Source organism: Botrytis deweyae, assembly GCF_014898535.1.
Source record: "Botrytis deweyae strain B1 chromosome Unknown BDEW_011, whole genome shotgun sequence".
NCBI classification, from domain to species: domain Eukaryota; kingdom Fungi; phylum Ascomycota; class Leotiomycetes; order Helotiales; family Sclerotiniaceae; genus Botrytis; species Botrytis deweyae.
In genome coordinates this window covers 274,326-292,450 of record NW_024066218.1, presented here as the reverse complement: position 1 = coordinate 292,450, position 18,125 = coordinate 274,326, and the positions used below count along the sequence as shown (strand labels likewise).

General features: G+C 44.1%; 7 protein-coding genes across 7 annotated transcripts; 4 read left to right on the top strand and 3 right to left on the bottom strand.

Annotated features, from left to right (window-relative positions):
• Positions 1-1,788: 1,788 nt before the first annotated feature.
• EAE98_005552 (uncharacterized protein) lies at positions 1,789-2,721 on the top strand (the record flags this gene model as incomplete). The annotated part of the gene is made up of 2 exons (XM_038953174.1): positions 1,789-1,960; positions 2,018-2,721. 2 exons carry the CDS (start codon positions 1,789-1,791, stop codon positions 2,719-2,721), a joined length of 876 nt encoding a protein of 291 aa, XP_038810275.1.
• Positions 2,722-4,107: 1,386 nt separating this feature from the next.
• On the top strand, positions 4,108-5,429 carry EAE98_005551 (uncharacterized protein; the record flags this gene model as incomplete). Its single annotated transcript, XM_038953173.1, has 4 exons — positions 4,108-4,130; positions 4,193-4,367; positions 4,902-5,179; positions 5,228-5,429. 4 exons carry the CDS (start codon positions 4,108-4,110, stop codon positions 5,427-5,429), a joined length of 678 nt encoding a protein of 225 aa, XP_038810274.1.
• Positions 5,430-6,183: 754 nt separating this feature from the next.
• On the top strand, positions 6,184-6,582 carry EAE98_005550 (uncharacterized protein; the record flags this gene model as incomplete). Its single annotated transcript, XM_038953172.1, has 2 exons — positions 6,184-6,330; positions 6,478-6,582. The coding sequence occupies 2 exons, from the start codon at positions 6,184-6,186 to the stop codon at positions 6,580-6,582; spliced, it is 252 nt and encodes an 83-aa protein (XP_038810273.1).
• Positions 6,583-9,803: 3,221 nt separating this feature from the next.
• EAE98_005549 (uncharacterized protein) lies at positions 9,804-11,286 on the bottom strand (the record flags this gene model as incomplete). The annotated part of the gene is made up of 5 exons (XM_038953171.1): positions 9,804-10,777; positions 10,848-10,918; positions 10,971-11,043; positions 11,096-11,201; positions 11,272-11,286. The coding sequence occupies 5 exons, from the start codon at positions 11,284-11,286 to the stop codon at positions 9,804-9,806; spliced, it is 1,239 nt and encodes a 412-aa protein (XP_038810272.1).
• Positions 11,287-12,289: 1,003 nt separating this feature from the next.
• Positions 12,290-14,061, bottom strand: EAE98_005548 (beta-tubulin; the record flags this gene model as incomplete). The annotated part of the gene is made up of 7 exons (XM_038953170.1): positions 12,290-12,683; positions 12,741-13,531; positions 13,584-13,638; positions 13,701-13,742; positions 13,812-13,837; positions 13,891-13,914; positions 14,050-14,061. The coding sequence occupies 7 exons, from the start codon at positions 14,059-14,061 to the stop codon at positions 12,290-12,292; spliced, it is 1,344 nt and encodes a 447-aa protein (XP_038810271.1).
• A 356-nt stretch (positions 14,062-14,417) lies between these two features.
• On the top strand, positions 14,418-16,664 carry EAE98_005547 (uncharacterized protein; the record flags this gene model as incomplete). The annotated part of the gene is made up of 1 exon (XM_038953169.1): positions 14,418-16,664. The coding sequence occupies one exon, from the start codon at positions 14,418-14,420 to the stop codon at positions 16,662-16,664; it is 2,247 nt and encodes a 748-aa protein (XP_038810270.1).
• A 120-nt stretch (positions 16,665-16,784) lies between these two features.
• On the bottom strand, positions 16,785-17,968 carry EAE98_005546 (uncharacterized protein; the record flags this gene model as incomplete). Its single annotated transcript, XM_038953168.1, has 2 exons — positions 16,785-17,719; positions 17,803-17,968. 2 exons carry the CDS (start codon positions 17,966-17,968, stop codon positions 16,785-16,787), a joined length of 1,101 nt encoding a protein of 366 aa, XP_038810269.1.
• Between the last annotated feature and the right edge of the window lie 157 nt (positions 17,969-18,125).

The following is an 18,125-nucleotide window of genomic DNA, read 5'->3' as shown; positions in this document are numbered from 1 at the left end:
TCATATACCATTAGTGCCATAATTAGATATTTCAGCCATGCTAATAATTCGGCGACCTCGAAGAATCTTGTGATTGTTTCTTGGGGCAGAAAAATGGTAAAAGGGGAGGGGAAGCAAGACAAGAGCGGGCTCAAAGCCTACTAGTTAGGTGTTAGGTGTGTGATGAGAATGTTTACTCATGGCTTCCGATGTACCAAAATGGAGCCTCCCAGTCCCAGAACAGAAAACTATGCTTCCATTAATACAGACCAAGACGGTTCTCGAGATTGTCAGAGAATGCTTCCGTAATTCGTAACTAATCCAGTAAATGCATAGTGTCTATCGCATTCGGTTATCGTCTATCGGTCTCTAGGTAGTAGGTCTTTGCTTTGTACTGGGGTGCAATTTCCCTTGAGTCTTCAGGCAACCATGATGAATATGCAACAAAGATACAATCTGGTAACTATCTCCAACCTGGTCATAACGTGCAAGTATTTCCTCCAAGGAACGCCAACATACCATGATTAGATAGATGGGTCCGATTAGATTACCGTCGCCGTTGCTAATTACTAGCCATTCGACCCTCGACCTTGCCTTGTTAGTATGGAGTAAACCGAATCATTCACACATCAATTACAGTAGTACTCACTGCATCGTATTTTACTTCTATGAGATGAAGATGGATACTGTGTCCAGTGTACAAGTGATTCGTTCTCCGTCTATAATTAACATTTACATCATGAGGAAAGGCAGGAGCGAAAAGAATACCTCATAAGGAAAAGTGGAAAAACGTAAATGCAAATGGCTAGGGGCAGTTAGCAGACTGTGTGCTTCGTTCGTTCGTTCGTTCGTGCGTGCGTTCATTCATTCAACGGCATGGTTCATGGTTTGATGAAGGCTTCAAAATAGCTTTTGGGTTTGTGCTTCATCAACGCCTAATGTGTACTCATAGGGCTGGCGAGTTGTCAATAGAGTTTGCTTTTTTTTTTTTCTTCTTCTTACTGCTTCACCCCTAGGTACATATTGGCTGATTCTATCTCTGGAATTAGTCAAAATTAAAGAATTGTGAAATGTTTCTAAATTTACCTACATTTTCCATCACACACACACACACACACACACACACACACACATCTCTCTGGATGAATTTCTCCGGTTGGTGGTTGGTGAGTGGTGGTTGGATGCTGCTTTACGAGATAGACATTGATCATACTCATTGATATGGCGGAAATCTATTAATGGCCCTTAATTAATCCACATTTCCAATTTAGGATATCTTGCCTACGAGATTGGATCTTTAGTACGCCTCATACATGCATGTGGATGAATGTACCCTTTTTAGGTTTGGACTCGGTGTCTATGGAAGGATGGATGGTGTGTGTGTTTATGTGTTCTGTGGCAGAATCGACTGCCCCAGCTGCACGGCGCACCTCCCGGCCGTTTTTAACAGGGTGCGCAAAGTAGCTGACAAGGGGGGCATGCTGTGCAGGGTATCCAGAGTAATTGCAGGGGATTTCCTCTTCTAGGGTCTTTCAACAGGGTTTCGTCGTTTGTGTTGTAGAGTAGCTGAGCAAGAAGTGCGCCAGGATTCGGGGCCAAGTGGTTTGGAAATTCCGTATAGCTGCGTCAGTTTGGTTATCCCACATTCACATATATATGGAGGAAGCCTCCCCAGTGTAAGGCATCTCAAGACCTTGTTGTAACAGACCTTCAGATCCTCCAAGGCTCCTCAGATCAGATTATATCTTCAACTTTTCTGCTTTTGATACTGAATCAATACACATTCATCACTTTGAACAAATTATCAACATGTCTCGACACAGCTACACATACTCCACGGCTACTACCGCCAGACATATGACAGCCCACGGCACCAGCAGTGCTTTCAGCAGCTCTGCCAATCCAGATGAAGATTGGACAAAGATCTCCGATCTTGCTGAGCGCAGAAGAATTCAGAACCGTATTGCTCAAAGAAACTACCGTAAGTTATTCATGCAAGGTTTCGAATCATAAACAGCCACTGATTCCTTACCTCTAGGCAAGAAGCTCAAGAGACGTCTCGAAGACCTCGAGCGCAGAGCCGGTTCCTCTTCAGCATCTCCACCTCAGGCGCATGCGGAGCTTCATCAACAGCCAGAACGCATCAACGAGAATCAACAATACAGAAGAAGCCCAGAACATGTGCAACGACAAGTTTCCCCAAGACTTTTGCCTAGCCAGTACACACCTCCAATGCACAGCGATGACGAGATCATATTTTCTCAAAACTTCGATCGTGATGGATCTAGAACGCCACCTCTATTTACATATCATACATACCCTGCGCCAGAGGACATTTCCTACCCACCATACCCACATTCGCAGCCATACCGCGCAGTTTCCGACAGTGAACGACCAGAGGCATACCAGCATTACATGGCACCAGTACCAGTTACCTTACCTTCCATGATGCATTTCAACGATGCAATCAAGCGAGAACCTGAAGACACCATGAGCCCATACAATATGAGCTACCAAGGCTTGCCGGCGATCGATATTCATTCTCATCACGGTTATGATAATCCTCATGTAAGGCACCCTCAAGCTGGAAAGCCACTTGGGCTGGGTCCTAACAGATATATGCAGACGCCACCTTTATCACACTCTTACGAGCATTCTACCACATGCTCCGAGTCCGGATATCAATATCCTACTACTCCTCTTTCTATGCCTCCCTCGCCCCGCATGATGACGCATATATGAGAGAGGGTATCAAAATAACAATTCGGGATATTTGGTTCTTTTGCTTGGGATATGTGAAACAGAGTTCGAAGTGCTCGACACTCGCTTTAGATGGATTGGGCATTCTTGGAAACGATGGAAGATTTGAAGGGTCAATCAATGGGAGTCAGGAGCGTACGGAGTTTGATTTACTGCCGGTAGAAATGAAGGAACGATCCTAATGTAAATACCCAGTACGATTAGTGTTTTTTTCCCTTTCATTCTTTTGTATAGCAAAATTTGAAACGACTTCCCTACACAATTTCTTCCCACTATTCTCAACGCCACTGTGATGTGTATTCCAAACAATTTCCAGAAACTTTCATTGCCGTGCACCAAATGCCACGCTCAGAATAGATACACTCACAGCCACCAACATACACATATGCTTATTCGCACATTGAGATTTGATCTGCGCGGGCACCCGCCTCCATTCCAACAGTTGAGCGTGCGATTCAGTCACAAAAGATACGCCATGGAATTGGGGACCATCATAGTTCGAGTATAGCAACGGAAGGATAAGGCCAGAGCTCTTCGGTCGAAGGATCCGTAACTGACCATCTTTTTTTCCCTCGTACAACTCGGGTTATACTCCTTGAAGAACCATGGCCGAAATTGATTCTAATACTAGCATCAAATTGCCGCAGTCGTACGGTTAATGCATGCTTTGTTGTAAATCAACGGTCCTGATCCTTGAAGTGCCAGTGCCAGTGTCACTGTTGGTGTTTGTTTTGTTGGTAGCTTGTTGGAAAGTATTTAGATGTACATCTAGATATCTTAAGTCCGAGTGTAGATACCTAGGTGGACAGGAGACAGGAGACAGGCTCGACAGGACAGGGCAACAAATCTTACCCCCACAATTGCAATTGCTTGATTCAACGCACAGACAATAATACAGTGTGGAAAATCGTTAAACGCGCTTAGGTAATAAGATGATTTCCCAGAGAATCGGTATATATGACTGTGACTGTAAGATATAAATATAGATAAAAATTAATATCTGCAAATCTATTGGATAGTTTATACGGGATGAGATTTGGAATTATTACATAGATACCGGTGTCTTATCTTCAATAGCAAGTAGGTAATGACAGGTAGTAATGATAGATATCTAAACGCGTGCCTTACAGAGAAGGAGTCTGCTAGTTAGGTTTACAGAGCCGAACGGAAGTTCCCTTTTCCTAGTACTAGGTAATATCTTGAACTTCCATCTGACATCAATCGAACCATTGTTACTACCCAACCTTACCATTGGCCTTTTATTACTCCATCATAATCTAGAAAGCATACATTATCGAAAACACGATATTTCCAAAGAGTCTGAGTATTTAACGATCCAGACAGAGATAATCAGTATCAATTTTGGCAATGGATCTTTTTGGTGGTTCAAAGTAAGCATAAAATCTCCGCAGAAGCATTTTGTCACCCTTTCACTAACGTCTTATTTACCAAGACCCTGGTCGGCCCTTGACTGGACCTCAAGTGATGATAGAGTTCGAGGTGGAGCTTCACAATCTTATCTTGAATGTTCCACGCCTTCCTCTATAGCTACATTCAAGGGTACACTGGACATCAAAACTCTAGGAGGTGCAGGTTTTGCATCTCAAAGAACGACTGCAGATCACACTGTAAGTTAGTAAAGACGAGGCATGGGTTTTCTCAGTCATCCCGGTGTTTCAAGTGGACTCAAAAAAGCGCTTAGCGTACACGCCAAACAAGTTGCTTGCTTTCCATGCAGATCAAGCTTTATCGTTACATTGGTCCAATAGCACCTGGTAGTTTTACATGGCCTTCTCTGAGCTATTTTCGAAGCTCCCTCTGTAGTCTCATTTCGGCTAGAACATCAAACATGCGTGTTGAGAGACAATGGGGGGTTGTCTGTACACGATCTAGAATACTACACTCGTACATTGCTTCCAATCCCATTGCAACATTATGAAATTCTGTTCTGCATAAGGCTAGGTACAGAGTTGTATTACTAGTCAGACGCAAGTTTATGTCGTATGGCGGCCGGAAATTACACCTGTTTGTGGAGTTGGATACAGAAGCGCCTTTTGTTCTTCCCAGTAATGACGAATATACATTTTGAGCGATCCTACGAAACCCTTTAGCAGAGTTTTATCGACTGGCGATGGGCTTCACGCTAACAGCTGAATTTGTAGTGGGATCTCTCAGCGTACGATGGAATTTTACTCCATCTAGGAAAGAGTGATCGAAAAATGTACACCTTCATCCTCAAAGATGAATTACTTCCAAAAAGTCCCAATGGGAGAGAACAAAGTACGATTAGTTGGGAGTTTGATTTCAAAGGCCCTGCAGATCATTCGTCGATTTTTGTGAAGTGGGCAGATCTAAAACCCACTTATAGGGGACGCGAAAAGAAAGATGCCGTCCCTCTAGATCTGAAAAGCATTAGAAGATTTAGTATTATGATGCGAAGGTAATTCTGTCAGTCGAACCAATATCATTTTTTACTAACCTCAACAAGCTTTTTCGGCACCCAAGAAGGGGACTTCTCCCTGGATATCATCTCAATATCCGCCACAAAAGATAAAGAGGATATCGATACACCGTATCGAGATAATCCCAATGAGAAAGGTTACACAAATTTGGATTCTAGAAAGGGTGAAGAAACCCCTACAACGCGGCAGAGCTGGATGACCTGGTTCTTTGGGTGCAATGTATCATAGGAATCGACGGACCGGTACATAAATGATTGACCTCCACAGTGACTCCGGCGGCAATCTCAACGCGCCACGATATATCCACCCCCGCTTCGATCCTTGTCCACACGAGGTTCGTCTGAAACACCATGTCAATTCTGGTGATTAGCCAATGAACATTGGATACTGCCGGAAGTAAGATGCTTATCCTATCCGGTTTCTTCATGCAGCTGTGAAGAATGATCCACTATTCTTTACAGAGAAAGTCCGTTAAAGATTCCTGACCGGAAGTATAATAGAATGTTTTGTACCGCATTTACATCTGCCACAAGATACCTGCGGTTGACAGTCGATGATTGAGACATTGGCTACCTCGGACCGAATTTAATTTGAGCTAGCCATGTTTACACAAGTACGAGGAACCTCCTCATTCCTTCCGGATGTACGGTACTACCTTAAACAAGGCTCTCTCAAAAGAGGGCTTCTTTCAGCGGAATTATCCTAGAGTGTCACATGTGTCTTTTTTGATTGCCAAGATGTCAACGCTTTAATCCCTTCATCGCATTTGTTAGCTCCATATGTATGCTTCAATGAACCACGTAACTACCATGCTGCAGTGTAGTATTCGTATACACACTGAAATAAGCACTACATAAAGTTCATCCGATTGAATGTCAGGTACCCTACGTTCTTCATTCTAGAAGCAATCTAGTTGTATTACAGTATTACATCGTGTGCGGCACATTTGATTTGAGATCTTACGAATTACTTGTTCAGTCGAATGCTATTCCTTCAACCCGTCAACCTTCCAAATCCTGTTTTCCGCGATATAGTTTCGAACCTGGTCATACTTAGGAGAAACCCTGTATCCTCGTGCTCTACGCCGCAATACCACCCACACCTACAGTTGACTCCATTTTCCCAATATGTCGACGAACCATTCCTAAAATCATCCCTGACAGCTGAAGGTTCCACGTTTTTCTCTTGTCTAACATTTCTTATTGTACCCATGCAAACTATCGTACCGAGTACACTTTGTCTGCCCCATAACGATGATTACTACGATATATAGTAGCTCGTTTCGTTTCGTCTTGCGCCTTCAGCTCCTTCGCGCGATGTGTCTCAATTGAAGATAATTCTCCACAAACGGCACGCACGGGTAATGGTTATCAATCAATAGAGAAATCCCATATCTGCCAATTCAAATGTACAACATCTTGGGGCCCTGAATCTTTTGTCTCGGGATATACGGCATAGCCCCCAAGAATTTACTGTTTGGATTTTCATTATCTAGATTATATACATTATTTTACGATGATTCATTCCATACATCCTTTCTCGGTCAAAGCAGGGCTGGTGGAAAGAAAGCGAGTCACTGTGCCTTGCTAAAGACATAGTCTAGATCTCACATAAATTATTATTGTCACAATCGTCTCATTCGTTCCAATTGCAATCTCAAAATTTAACATCCATTAAATAATGTGGAGTATCGACTCATACGTTACCTTCCTCCTACTAAACGTTGTTTATTCGACCACGAGGCACAAAAAACTTCACGGTTATTTGTATCTTCACGTTTCCCTTTTAGCCTTGTTCTCCGGATGTACGGATCGTCCTTCAGAATCCAGAGTCTAGACACTTTGGCACGATACGATTACCCTAAGGGGACATTTCCCCCATTCTCATGCATACAATTGTCTCCAATTCAAAATCCTACATATTGCTCGTCTATTTTCTTCCCTGTGTTTTGTAACCCTTACTGTAGATGAAAACGTACCATAAACTAGTAATTACCTACTAGATACTCACTGGTGCTCAACCAAAATTTGATTGGACATCACAGTACCTATACGAGAGCGCCATGCACTCCTCCATCACATATCCACTCAAACCACGTTTTACTCGGCCCCCATTGCTTTACTCATCTATCTATTAGAGGTTAAATCTTGAACCAACAACAACCACCACTTTCAAAATATTCAAACCCCAATTTTGCCAGGATGCTCCAAGGTTGGAAAACTTCTAGACGTTCATTGCATAGGTACTTCTGATTACAACAGATATTACAAAGTACATTGATCAGTGTATCGCTGAGTAATAAGTCGATCAGTCTAATATGAGGTAAGACGGGTATTACCCTATCTTCGAACCAGATCGCCTTACCGCTCCAAAGGTTCAGGTACGAACGCGTACACGCGGAGCCATCCATCTGATTCCTTTCAGAACGGTACGAGTCCCATCTGCAAAATACCGCACATCCGTGCAGGTACGAGACGCAGGCTTACGGTACATACTCGATCTTCGAGCCTGAGCAGGCTGGTACCAGTTTGTTCCGGCGCTGAGAGTTGGCCATCGGCGCCAGATGGGGTTTTATGTGTTTCCTCTTGTTCTTTTGATTGGTTTGCTTCTTTTTGTTCCTTTGCGATAATTTGATACTTCGGTAAAGAATTAACTGCATGTTTGATGGTGTCGGTGAAGAAGATATGATATGTGGTGTGTTCTCTGTAGACAGATGTCACTCGTAGTACCACAAATCACCAGCACAGCTACAGCCGTAAAATACGAAAGTGAGCCGCAGCAAGAAATTCTCCTCTGCAGTCTTCCATAAAAATAGACACAATCCATTTCTCCTTGGCCGATCTTAACTTCCCTATCCCATGACTACATGTACATAACTCTCCATCCCGAGATTCCCAAACCGGAAAAACGCGCGCCGCTTATATCTCTGTGCCACCACACCAAGCCGCATACCATACAGCATACAGCATACCCCATCCAAGCCAGCACCCCACGCCCCATTTATACACCAAGCTCTACCATATATATCCTACGTAGGAGAAATACCACTCTACCCCTCCCCCCCTTAACACACCACCACCCACCACCGATTCCACACCGCCTTCACTCACTCACCCTACACATTCGCAGCGTACAGTCTTACAAATCTCCGACTCGGAAACTGGCTATGTTTTGGGAAGAACGCGAGATGATGACATACTTCGTACACACACGTTTTCTTGTACCATCTCCCGTACTCACCAAATAGAGGAGGGGATGAAACAGAAAGCATGATGGAGAGCCTCCACCACTACACCACCACTTTCACATATACGTACAGAGCAAACATACAACAGCCATTGCCAGCCCAAAAGGAGGCAGTGTAAGCCATCACTACTCTAGCTCTCATTCTCTTTACAACTTAAGTCCCCCGAGAAAATAGATTTCCCCTTGAAGCGAGGGGGAGGAGAATCTCCATACACAACGACTCGTTAAACCCCATAGCTCTATACTTCGTTCCATGCATATCCCATATTCCATCCATGTTCCATGCAGAATACATGTATAAGATTCCTTCTATACTCTATGCATTCCATAATGCAACGTCGGCACATGGCATTTTTTTAGAGTTTCTCTGGACAAAGTGTGTCCCTGAATGCGAATGCCACCCACCTTTCTTACCCATCTTTTCACCCTACTCACCTTCAACTGTATCACCTCTAAATGACAATGTTTGATCATCCTGCTCGGAATTAAAATCATGACTGCAAGCCAAAATCTGCGTCTAGCAATTTTTTAAACGAAGCCCTTTGAGTACATTGATTGCATGCACTTTCCCATCGAAGCTTGTTTATAGAAAAAAACTCTTTTCTACTAGCCCAGCAGTACCTTCGTCTGTGTACCTTTACTAAGGTCGCTTAGACCATTTTTCCATTCCCCTCGTCCCCCTTTCTCTTTCCACCCCCTCTGCTCTGCTGCTTTGCCTTAGCTTACCATACCTTGAAATTACCTCATTCATCTATACAAAGAATGTACAGCCCCTGCGTCCTTCCCCGTTATAGACCCTACCAATGACCCATTACCACATCAACAAGCCCTACACAATACTCTACCAGAGTTAGGAACCAAAGAACTAAGGTCCCCAAACGGTTCTCTGCCACTGTCTCGCATGCATACATATGCAACTCCTACATTGTACACCTTGGCATCTATCTAAAACCGCGAAACGAAATGAGATGAGATGCAATGACACAAGGGAGATCAGATGAAAATGATACAGGTGAGAAGGGGGAATACTTGTGTTAAGCGAGTGCGGCATAGTACACGACCAAGAACAGATCCAGATATCTGTTAGTAATCACCATTAAGTCTTTTCTTGGGAACAAACACATAATTCATCATGAATTGAAGCGGCACTGGCAAGAACAAGCTGGTCTGTTTTCATTCATATGCGACTTCCGTGTAGCATTTTAGTTTACTATGTTCCCATCCCCATCTGCACTCCGACGACCGGAGACAATCAGTGCATCATCTGAGTTTTGTGCGATGTTGCAAGTTCCCAGATGTCTCAGGTCCAAACAAAGACTCAGACTAAGTTCAAGCCATCAAGGTGTCAAGATCCATCTATAGTCTTTCACCAGCAGCAGCCTTAGCCTCACCATACTTCTTCAATCTGATAGATTGAACGCTGATGAAACCAGTAGTATCCGCAGGAGCGAATGAACCAATTTCGTCCATTGAACTCTCACTTGCATCGTACAACTTCTCGGTATCTGAGGAACGACCCAAAACACTGAAGGTACCCTTGTATACACGACATCTGACTTGTCCATTGACATTCTTCTGGGAAGCAATGATAGATTCCTCGATGAACTCACGCTCAGGGGAGAAGTAAAGACCGTTGTAGAGAATCTTGGAGTAGTTGAAGGTGACAAATTGATCACGAAGAGCACGGACTTCACGGTCCATAACCAAACCTTCGAGATCAACGTGAGCGGAGCGGAGACATGTAAGACCAGGAGTTTCGTAACATCCACGGGATTTGAGACCGATGAAACGGTTCTCAACGATATCGATACGTCCAACACCGTGACGACGAGCAATGGCGTTAGATTCGAGGAAGAGCTCAACTGAATCAGTGATGGTCTTGCCATTTGTGATGAGTTTCTTTGGGAGACCCTTCTCGAAAACGAGAGTGAAGTCTTCTGGCTGATCAGGAGCCTTCAATGGGTCAACAGTCAACTTCCACATATCTTCTGGAGGGGTGACATCTGGATCTTCCAAGATACCAGCTTCGTAACTGCAATGTGCCAAGTTCTCGTCCATACTCCATGGCTTTGCCTTTGTGCTACTGACTGGAATGCCTGCCTTGGCAGCATACTCGAGGAGATCGTTACGGCCTGCGAAACGCTCGTAGAATTCTGGTAGACGCCATGGGGCAATGACCTTGATGGTTGGTTGCAGAGCATAGAATGCGAGTTCGAATCGAACTTGATCGTTACCCTTTCCAGTGCAACCGTGGGATACGGCAATACATCCTTCCTTTTGGGCGACTGTGATTTGTGCACGAGCAATGACTGGACGAGCAAGAGATGTACCTGATTTCCAACCCAATTAGCCTCGAAACTCTCCTTCGGTCTTCTTATATAATATATGTATATGACTCACCCAACAAGTATACGTTCTCGTAGATAGCGTTACATTGGACGGCAGGGAAGCAAAGTTCGTCAACGAATTCTCTGGATATAATGTCAACTGAGTTCTCCCATAAAAATGAATAAGTTTGCATACCTCTTTAAATCCTCAACATAGCATGCAACAGCTCCGATCTTCATAGCCTTAGCTTTGGCAGCTTCGAAGTCCTCTGCTCTCTCATTAGTAAAGTCTTAAACTCTTAGAAATGCAGAGTATTGTACCCTCTTGACCAACATCAGCCATGAAGCAGACAACATCATATCCCTTCTCAATCAACCAAGCCAAAATACAGCTGGTATCCAAACCACCACTGTAGGCGAGACAGACCTAGAATCGACAAGCATCAGCTCAAGCTCTATACCCTGCTGTCTCATGGAGATTTGAGGTTGATTCTTACCTTATCCTTTGCCATTTTGAAGTTTTGTATATGTGAAAATTGTATGAGGAGTAATTGAGAAGGTTAAGTTTGTTTATATTCTTGGAAAGTTATGAGTAATGTCAGATGTGGATTCAATTGAGGGACGGGCCCCAACAATAGGTAGTGTATGAAATGGTGGGGTTGAACTACGCGCTCTCCTTCAATGTTTTTCTTTATCAGACCAAAATTTTCACCTCTTCAGCCACAAAGATAACCAAATGAAGTTAGTTTAAATTGACAGCCTTACCATTTTCCCCTGTCAGATGTGGCAGTTAAAAACAAGATAGCCAATTGAAATGTTCTGACCAAAATACATGACATGAAATCCTTATCAGAAGACAAGAAAAGAATTTTCGTGACTGCTGCAGTGTTGCAGGTATTGGAAGTGGAAGTGGAAACTCAAAAACACCCGATATTGACCGTTAGTGCCTCTGTGTGAGTACCTACTTGATGCACATCAAACTGATTTGAGAAATTGATACATTCTAAAGAGGTGGAGCGATTCTGATCAGCTTGAATTGACCAAAGACTCTTCTTGTGTGCAGAGGCGTGAGCATCGAAGTGATGATCTTTACGACCCTGAACCACTCAAAATGAATGTAGAGATGATACCCTTACAGACCATCCGAACAATAGGAACATGTAATTTTATCTTAACCAAACTTCTTAGTAGACTCTTTCGGGATTAGATAGTAGATCAGATAGCACATTTGACAACACCATATAATTTTGCAGTAGGCATCAAGTTGTAAAATACTCTTGATTTCTTAATCCATCAAGATGAACTACTTCATAGGGTATCGACGATGTTCAGTCGCTCTACGCCCTCAATACCACTCGCTCCTAGTTAACAAAAACACTAAAACAAACCACACTTGAGAAACTATCAACCTTGCTTTCAATAAATATGATTCGACATCGTGTTGCCACTAATGCAAGATCAGTAACCAGCCCGTCGTTTCCTCAAAGAAGCAAAGTAGGAATGACGTTAAAACATCTATTCCTCGCCCTCAATTGGGGCCTCCTCTTCGTACTCCTCCTCTCCCTCAGAGATCGAGGCGTCCTGGTATTGTTGATACTCAGAAACCAAATCGTTCATGTTGGACTCAGCCTCAGTGAACTCCATCTCGTCCATACCTTCACCAGTGTACCAATGCAAGAAAGCCTTTCTTCTGAACATAGCAGTGAATTGATCACCGACACGCTTGAAAAGTTCTTGGATGGATGTCGAGTTACCAACGAAGGTGGAGGACATCTTGAGACCACGGGGAGGAATGGAGCAAAGGGCGGTTTGGACGTTGTTGGGGATCCACTCAACGAAGTAGGATGAGTTCTTGTTTTGGACGTTGCGCATTTGGTCCTCAACCTCCTTCATGGAAACCTTACCACGGCTTATATAAAGTTAGTATCTACAAAATTTTGGCAGATTCATTATAGGGCAGACTTACAAAATGGCAGAGCAGGTCAAGTAACGACCGTTACGGAAATCGGAAGCGGCCATCATGTTCTTAGGGTCGTACATTTGTTGAGTCAACTCTGGAACAGTGACAGCACGGAAAGAGTGTGCGCCACGACTGGTCAAAGGAGCAAATCCAACCATGAAGAAATGGAGACGGGGGAATGGAACCATGTTAACAGCCAACTTTCGGAGATCTGAGTTAAGTTGACCAGGGAAACGAAGACAGGTGGTGACACCGGACATGACGGCGGAAACCAAGTGGTTAAGATCTCCGTAAGATGGGTTGCTGAGCTTCAAGGTTCTCATGCAAATATCGTAAAGAGCCTCATTATCGATACAGAAGGTCTCGTCAGAGTTTTCAACCAATTGATGGACAGAGAGAGTTGCGTTATATGGCTCGACAACGGTATCGGAAACCTTTGGCGATGGAACGACGGAGAAGGTAGCCATCATACGATCTGGGAACTCCTCACGGATCTTGGAGATCAAAAGCGTACCCATACCGGCACCAGTTCCACCACCGAGGGAGTGGGTGATTTGGAATCCTTGAAGACAGTCACATCCTTCAGCTTCACGACGAACAACATCAAGAACTTGGTCGACAAGCTCAGCACCCTCAGTGTAATGACCCTTAGCCCAGTTGTTACCAGCACCGGATTGACCGAAAACGAAGTTGTCTGGACGGAAGAGTTGACCGAAAGGACCGGCACGGACGGCGTCCATGGTACCTGGCTCCAAATCGACGAGGACGGCACGGGGAACATACTTGTTGCCAGAAGCCTTATAGGGGTTAGTGGATAGTTTTCGTAGAGTCGAAATTGTGTATATATACCTCGTTGAAGTAGACGTTCATACGCTCAAGTTGGAGATCGGATGTACCATTGTAGCTGTAAACAAGCCATGTTAGTAACGCTCAAAATACGATACAAGAGCTTCCGACATTACTTACACACCGGAACCATCAAGACCGTGCTCGCCAGAGATAGTTTGCCTGTTAAATGGTTAGTTTTAATCTGAGGTTGTCGCGAAGCAGAGCTTTCGCAGAGTCGGCATCTCGTACCAGAAGGCAGCACCAATTTGGTTACCCTGAGCAGATGGTCAGTAAAGCTCATAGGATGTATTTGGCTGAATTGACTTACACATTGGCCGGTTTGAAGATGAACCTGTAGATCGAAAGGTTACTTGGTCAGCGATATGTTACTTTTGAAAAATATATAGTGGGGTGCTTTTCAGGGGTAAAGTCGACGCGTCTTGCAAAGAGGCGTAGAAGTCGTGGATGAAGAGAAAGAAATACATACGATTTCACGCATATTGAAGGTTGGTTATGGTTCTTGTGTCGAGGTATTGAGATATAGGAGTTTGGGTATTGAGAGATTGAGAGATGGAGGTGGTAGACAGAGAAGTATTAAGAGGTTAAGGATTGCTGAGATGTCCTTGTGGATAGTGGAGTTTGTTGTTCACCGCTAGGCAGGAGTAATCGGTAAACAAATAAAACACTAGTGGGGATTAATTTACTCAACAGGTTTAGTGTGTCGGACGTTGGAAAACCGCCGATCACGTGAGAATAAACTTTCGGATGGTGAGGCAATTCGCAGCCGATACATGTAGAGGGTCTCTTTGTTGACGGTACGAATTGATATTTTACTTCCGTGTCATATTGATCATCATGGAAAACGAAATTAAAGCTTTCTTACCCAACATTGATCCGGTTCTATCGGAGTATTCAGTTGGATACCTCACCCATGCATCAAACGCATATGTCGAGGCAGACCAAAATGGTCCATCACCATTATCAGAAGCAGCGGTTGCTATCTCTGCGCTTTTACTATCAGCTTCTGGTGATCCGAGTCCAGAGAACCAGTCAAAGATCAATCAGATAGTGGAGAAATGGGTTCAAAAATTTGATGGGAGTGGGCAAAATAAGCAGCTCTCTTCCGCTGCCAAACGACTAGACCAAGCCATCCAAGTTGGGGCTCAGAGGAATATGTCGTCTACTTTGGGTGTGTCGCTTGGAGGTGTTGATTTGGAATCCGCAAATGTTAGAAAAGTGGAGTCGAGAGTTGATAAAAAGAAGTTGGAAAAAGCAGAAAGAAAGATTGCTGCCAAACAAAGCAAGAAGGAATTCAAGGCTGTCGAATATGAGGCTTCTAAACTTATCAATCAACCCGATGACGCTCAGTCCTATGAAGAGTTCTTCATGGCTGTCAATCCTTTGCAATTGGGATCGGGTCAATCTACAAAGAGCAAGGACATTAAGGTGGACAATATCGATGTTTCTATTGGTGGTTTGAGAATTTTGTCAGATACAAATTTGACCTTAGCTTATGGCCGAAGATATGGTTTGGTAGGTCAGAACGGTATCGGAAAGTCTACTCTATTGAGAGCTTTGGCAAGGAGAGAGTTGGCTGTACCTACTCACATTTCCATTCTTCACGTCGAGCAAGAAATCAGCGGAGACGATACACCTGCATTACAAGCTGTACTTGATGCCGATGTATGGAGAAAACATTTACTTGCAGAACAAGTCAAAATCTCCAAACAACTTGCAGACATGGAAGCAGAACGTTCATCAATGGCTGATACCTCTGAGCAAGCAGAGAAGCTTGACAAAGAGCGCGAAGGTCTTGATCAGACATTGGGTGATATTCAAGGCAAGCTTGCAGAGATGGAATCTGACAAAGCCGAATCTCGAGCTGCAACCATTTTGGCAGGTCTTGGTTTCTCTCCTGAACGACAGCAATTTGCTACTAAGACATTCTCTGGTGGTTGGCGTATGCGTTTGGCATTGGCTAGAGCCCTGTTCTGTGAACCTGATCTTCTACTTCTTGACGAACCGTCTAACATGTTGGACGTTCCTTCTATCACTTTCCTTGCCAATTACCTTCAAGGATATCCAAGTACTGTTTTGGTAGTTTCTCACGACAGAGCATTCCTGAACGAAGTTGCAACTGATATCATCCATCAACATTCCGAACGTCTCGATTACTACAAGGGTGCCAATTTCGAATCTTTCTATGCCACAAAGGAAGAACGCCGCAAGACAGCACAACGAGAATACGAGAACCAAATGGTCCAACGTGCTCATCTCCAAGCATTCATCGACAAGTTCCGTTACAACGCTGCCAAATCCTCCGAAGCCCAATCCAGAATCAAGAAGTTGGAAAAGATGCCGATTCTCGAAGCCCCCGAATCCGTCTACACGGTTCATTTCAAATTCCCCGAGGTGGAAAAACTTTCTCCCCCAATTGTCCAAATGACAGATGTATCCTTCGGCTATACTCCTGACAAGCCCCTCCTCCGCAATGTCGACCTGGACGTACAACTCGACTCCCGAATTGGTATCATTGGACCCAACGGAGCCGGTAAAACCACCGTTCTTAAGCTTCTCATCGGAAAGCTCTCTCCTACCGGAGGACTTATTTCTCAAAATCCTCGACTCCGTATTGGTTTCTTCGCACAACATCACGTCGATGCTCTCGATTTAACCACTAGCGCCGTCGGCTTCATGACCAAGACCTACCCCGGAAAAACCGACGAAGAATATCGTCGCCACCTCGGTGCCTTCGGTATCACCGGTATGACTGGTCTTCAGAAGATGGAACTTCTTTCCGGAGGTCAGAAATCTCGTGTCGCATTCGCCTGTCTATCTCTACAAAACCCACATATCTTGGTTCTTGACGAACCTTCCAATCACTTGGATATTGAAGCTATGGATGCGTTGAGTCAAGCATTGAATGCATTTCAAGGTGGTGTGCTGATGGTTAGTCACGATGTTACAATGTTGCAGACGGTATGCACAAGTCTTTGGGTTTGTGATAACGGAACGGTGGAGAAATTCCCTGGAGATGTGCAGGCTTACAAGAAGAGAATCACAGCACAGGCAGATGCAAGTGGTGTTGTACAGGCTCACTAGGAAATATTCAAAAATTACAATTTGTCGACTTATCATACTCCAAGTTTCAAATTGCAAGTCAAATGATGCTTTCATTTCTAGCGTTTTTTATATCTAACATCCCCACCATTCATAGCACGCCTAATACCCCTTTTTCCTATCCACTAAATTAATAAGATCCCTTCCCTTCTCTATATTCTCTAAATTCGCATCCAGAATTGCAAAACTCCTCTCCGCATACGTCGTCCCAAGCCCACTGACGTGAGGTGTAATAGCCACATTTTCCAAGGTCCATAACTCGCTATCTTGAGGTAAAGGTTCTGGGTCTGTAACATCCAATGCAGCTCCCCTCAAGCCTCCCTCACTCAATGGCTTCTTCAAATATGTAATCAGATCTTCTTGATTAATAATACCACCCCGGGCAATATTGATGATGAAAGCGTTCGTTTTAGATCCCAATATTTCGAACTCGGCTGCGGACAGGAAGTGGCGAGTTTGCGGTGTCAGGGGGACGGAAATCAGGAGAATATCGATATCCTGTTTGAGAAAATTATGCAGACTCTCCTTATCGAGTCCGGAGTACCAGGCAGACGGAAGTGTGCCATCTGGATCGCCAGTATTGGGGACGATATATTTACCCTCGTCTTTCCTAGACTCGGGAGTCGTACGTGGCGACGCAGTATAAGCTATAACATCCATTCCCATAGCTTTACAGATTCTCGCAGCTTGTCTGCCAATCGCTCCATACCCAAGAACACCCAATCTTTGTCCCACACAATCTCTCATTGAACCCAATTCTTTGTAGTCTCCCCAAACATGCTTCTTCTGCCACTCAAGCATTATCTTCTCCCTATGCGAATGGCTCAAGATCTGCATGATAACCCATTCTGATATCTGCGGTCCATGTACACCAGACGAGTTTGTAATTGGAATTTTGGTGTCTTTCCAGATGGGAGTGTTGCTCAATCTATCTGTGCCAGCGCTGAAAAGATGAATGAGTTTGAGATTCTTCGCTTTCTCGGCGGAAGGAGGGAAGGATGAGAGGGTAACGAGTATAGTTGCATGATGCCAGGTTTCTGAGAAGCGAATTGATACTGTTAGAACCCCGATACCCGGAACTTTGGGAAATGAGAGGGAAATGACAGGGCAGGTTACTCACCATCCGGCACAGCCGCAAGCTCCAATGCTTTTCCTACACCAAAGAACATCTGTTTGTATGTGATCTCCACGTTATACTTCTGTCTCAACCTATCCAAAATTTTGGCATCTTCTGGAAAAGGGAGAAGACATAAAATATGCTCTTGTTGTTGAGGAATCTCGCCCATGATTGTAGATGTAAGTAAAGACAGACGATCAGTGGCAATTGTGTACATAAGATATAGAAATAGTAGATACTAGAAGCTCGGAAAGGGCAATAGCTTTATATACGATACTAGGTATCCAGCTTACAGACAATGAGAACAGAACGAGATTATAAACGTA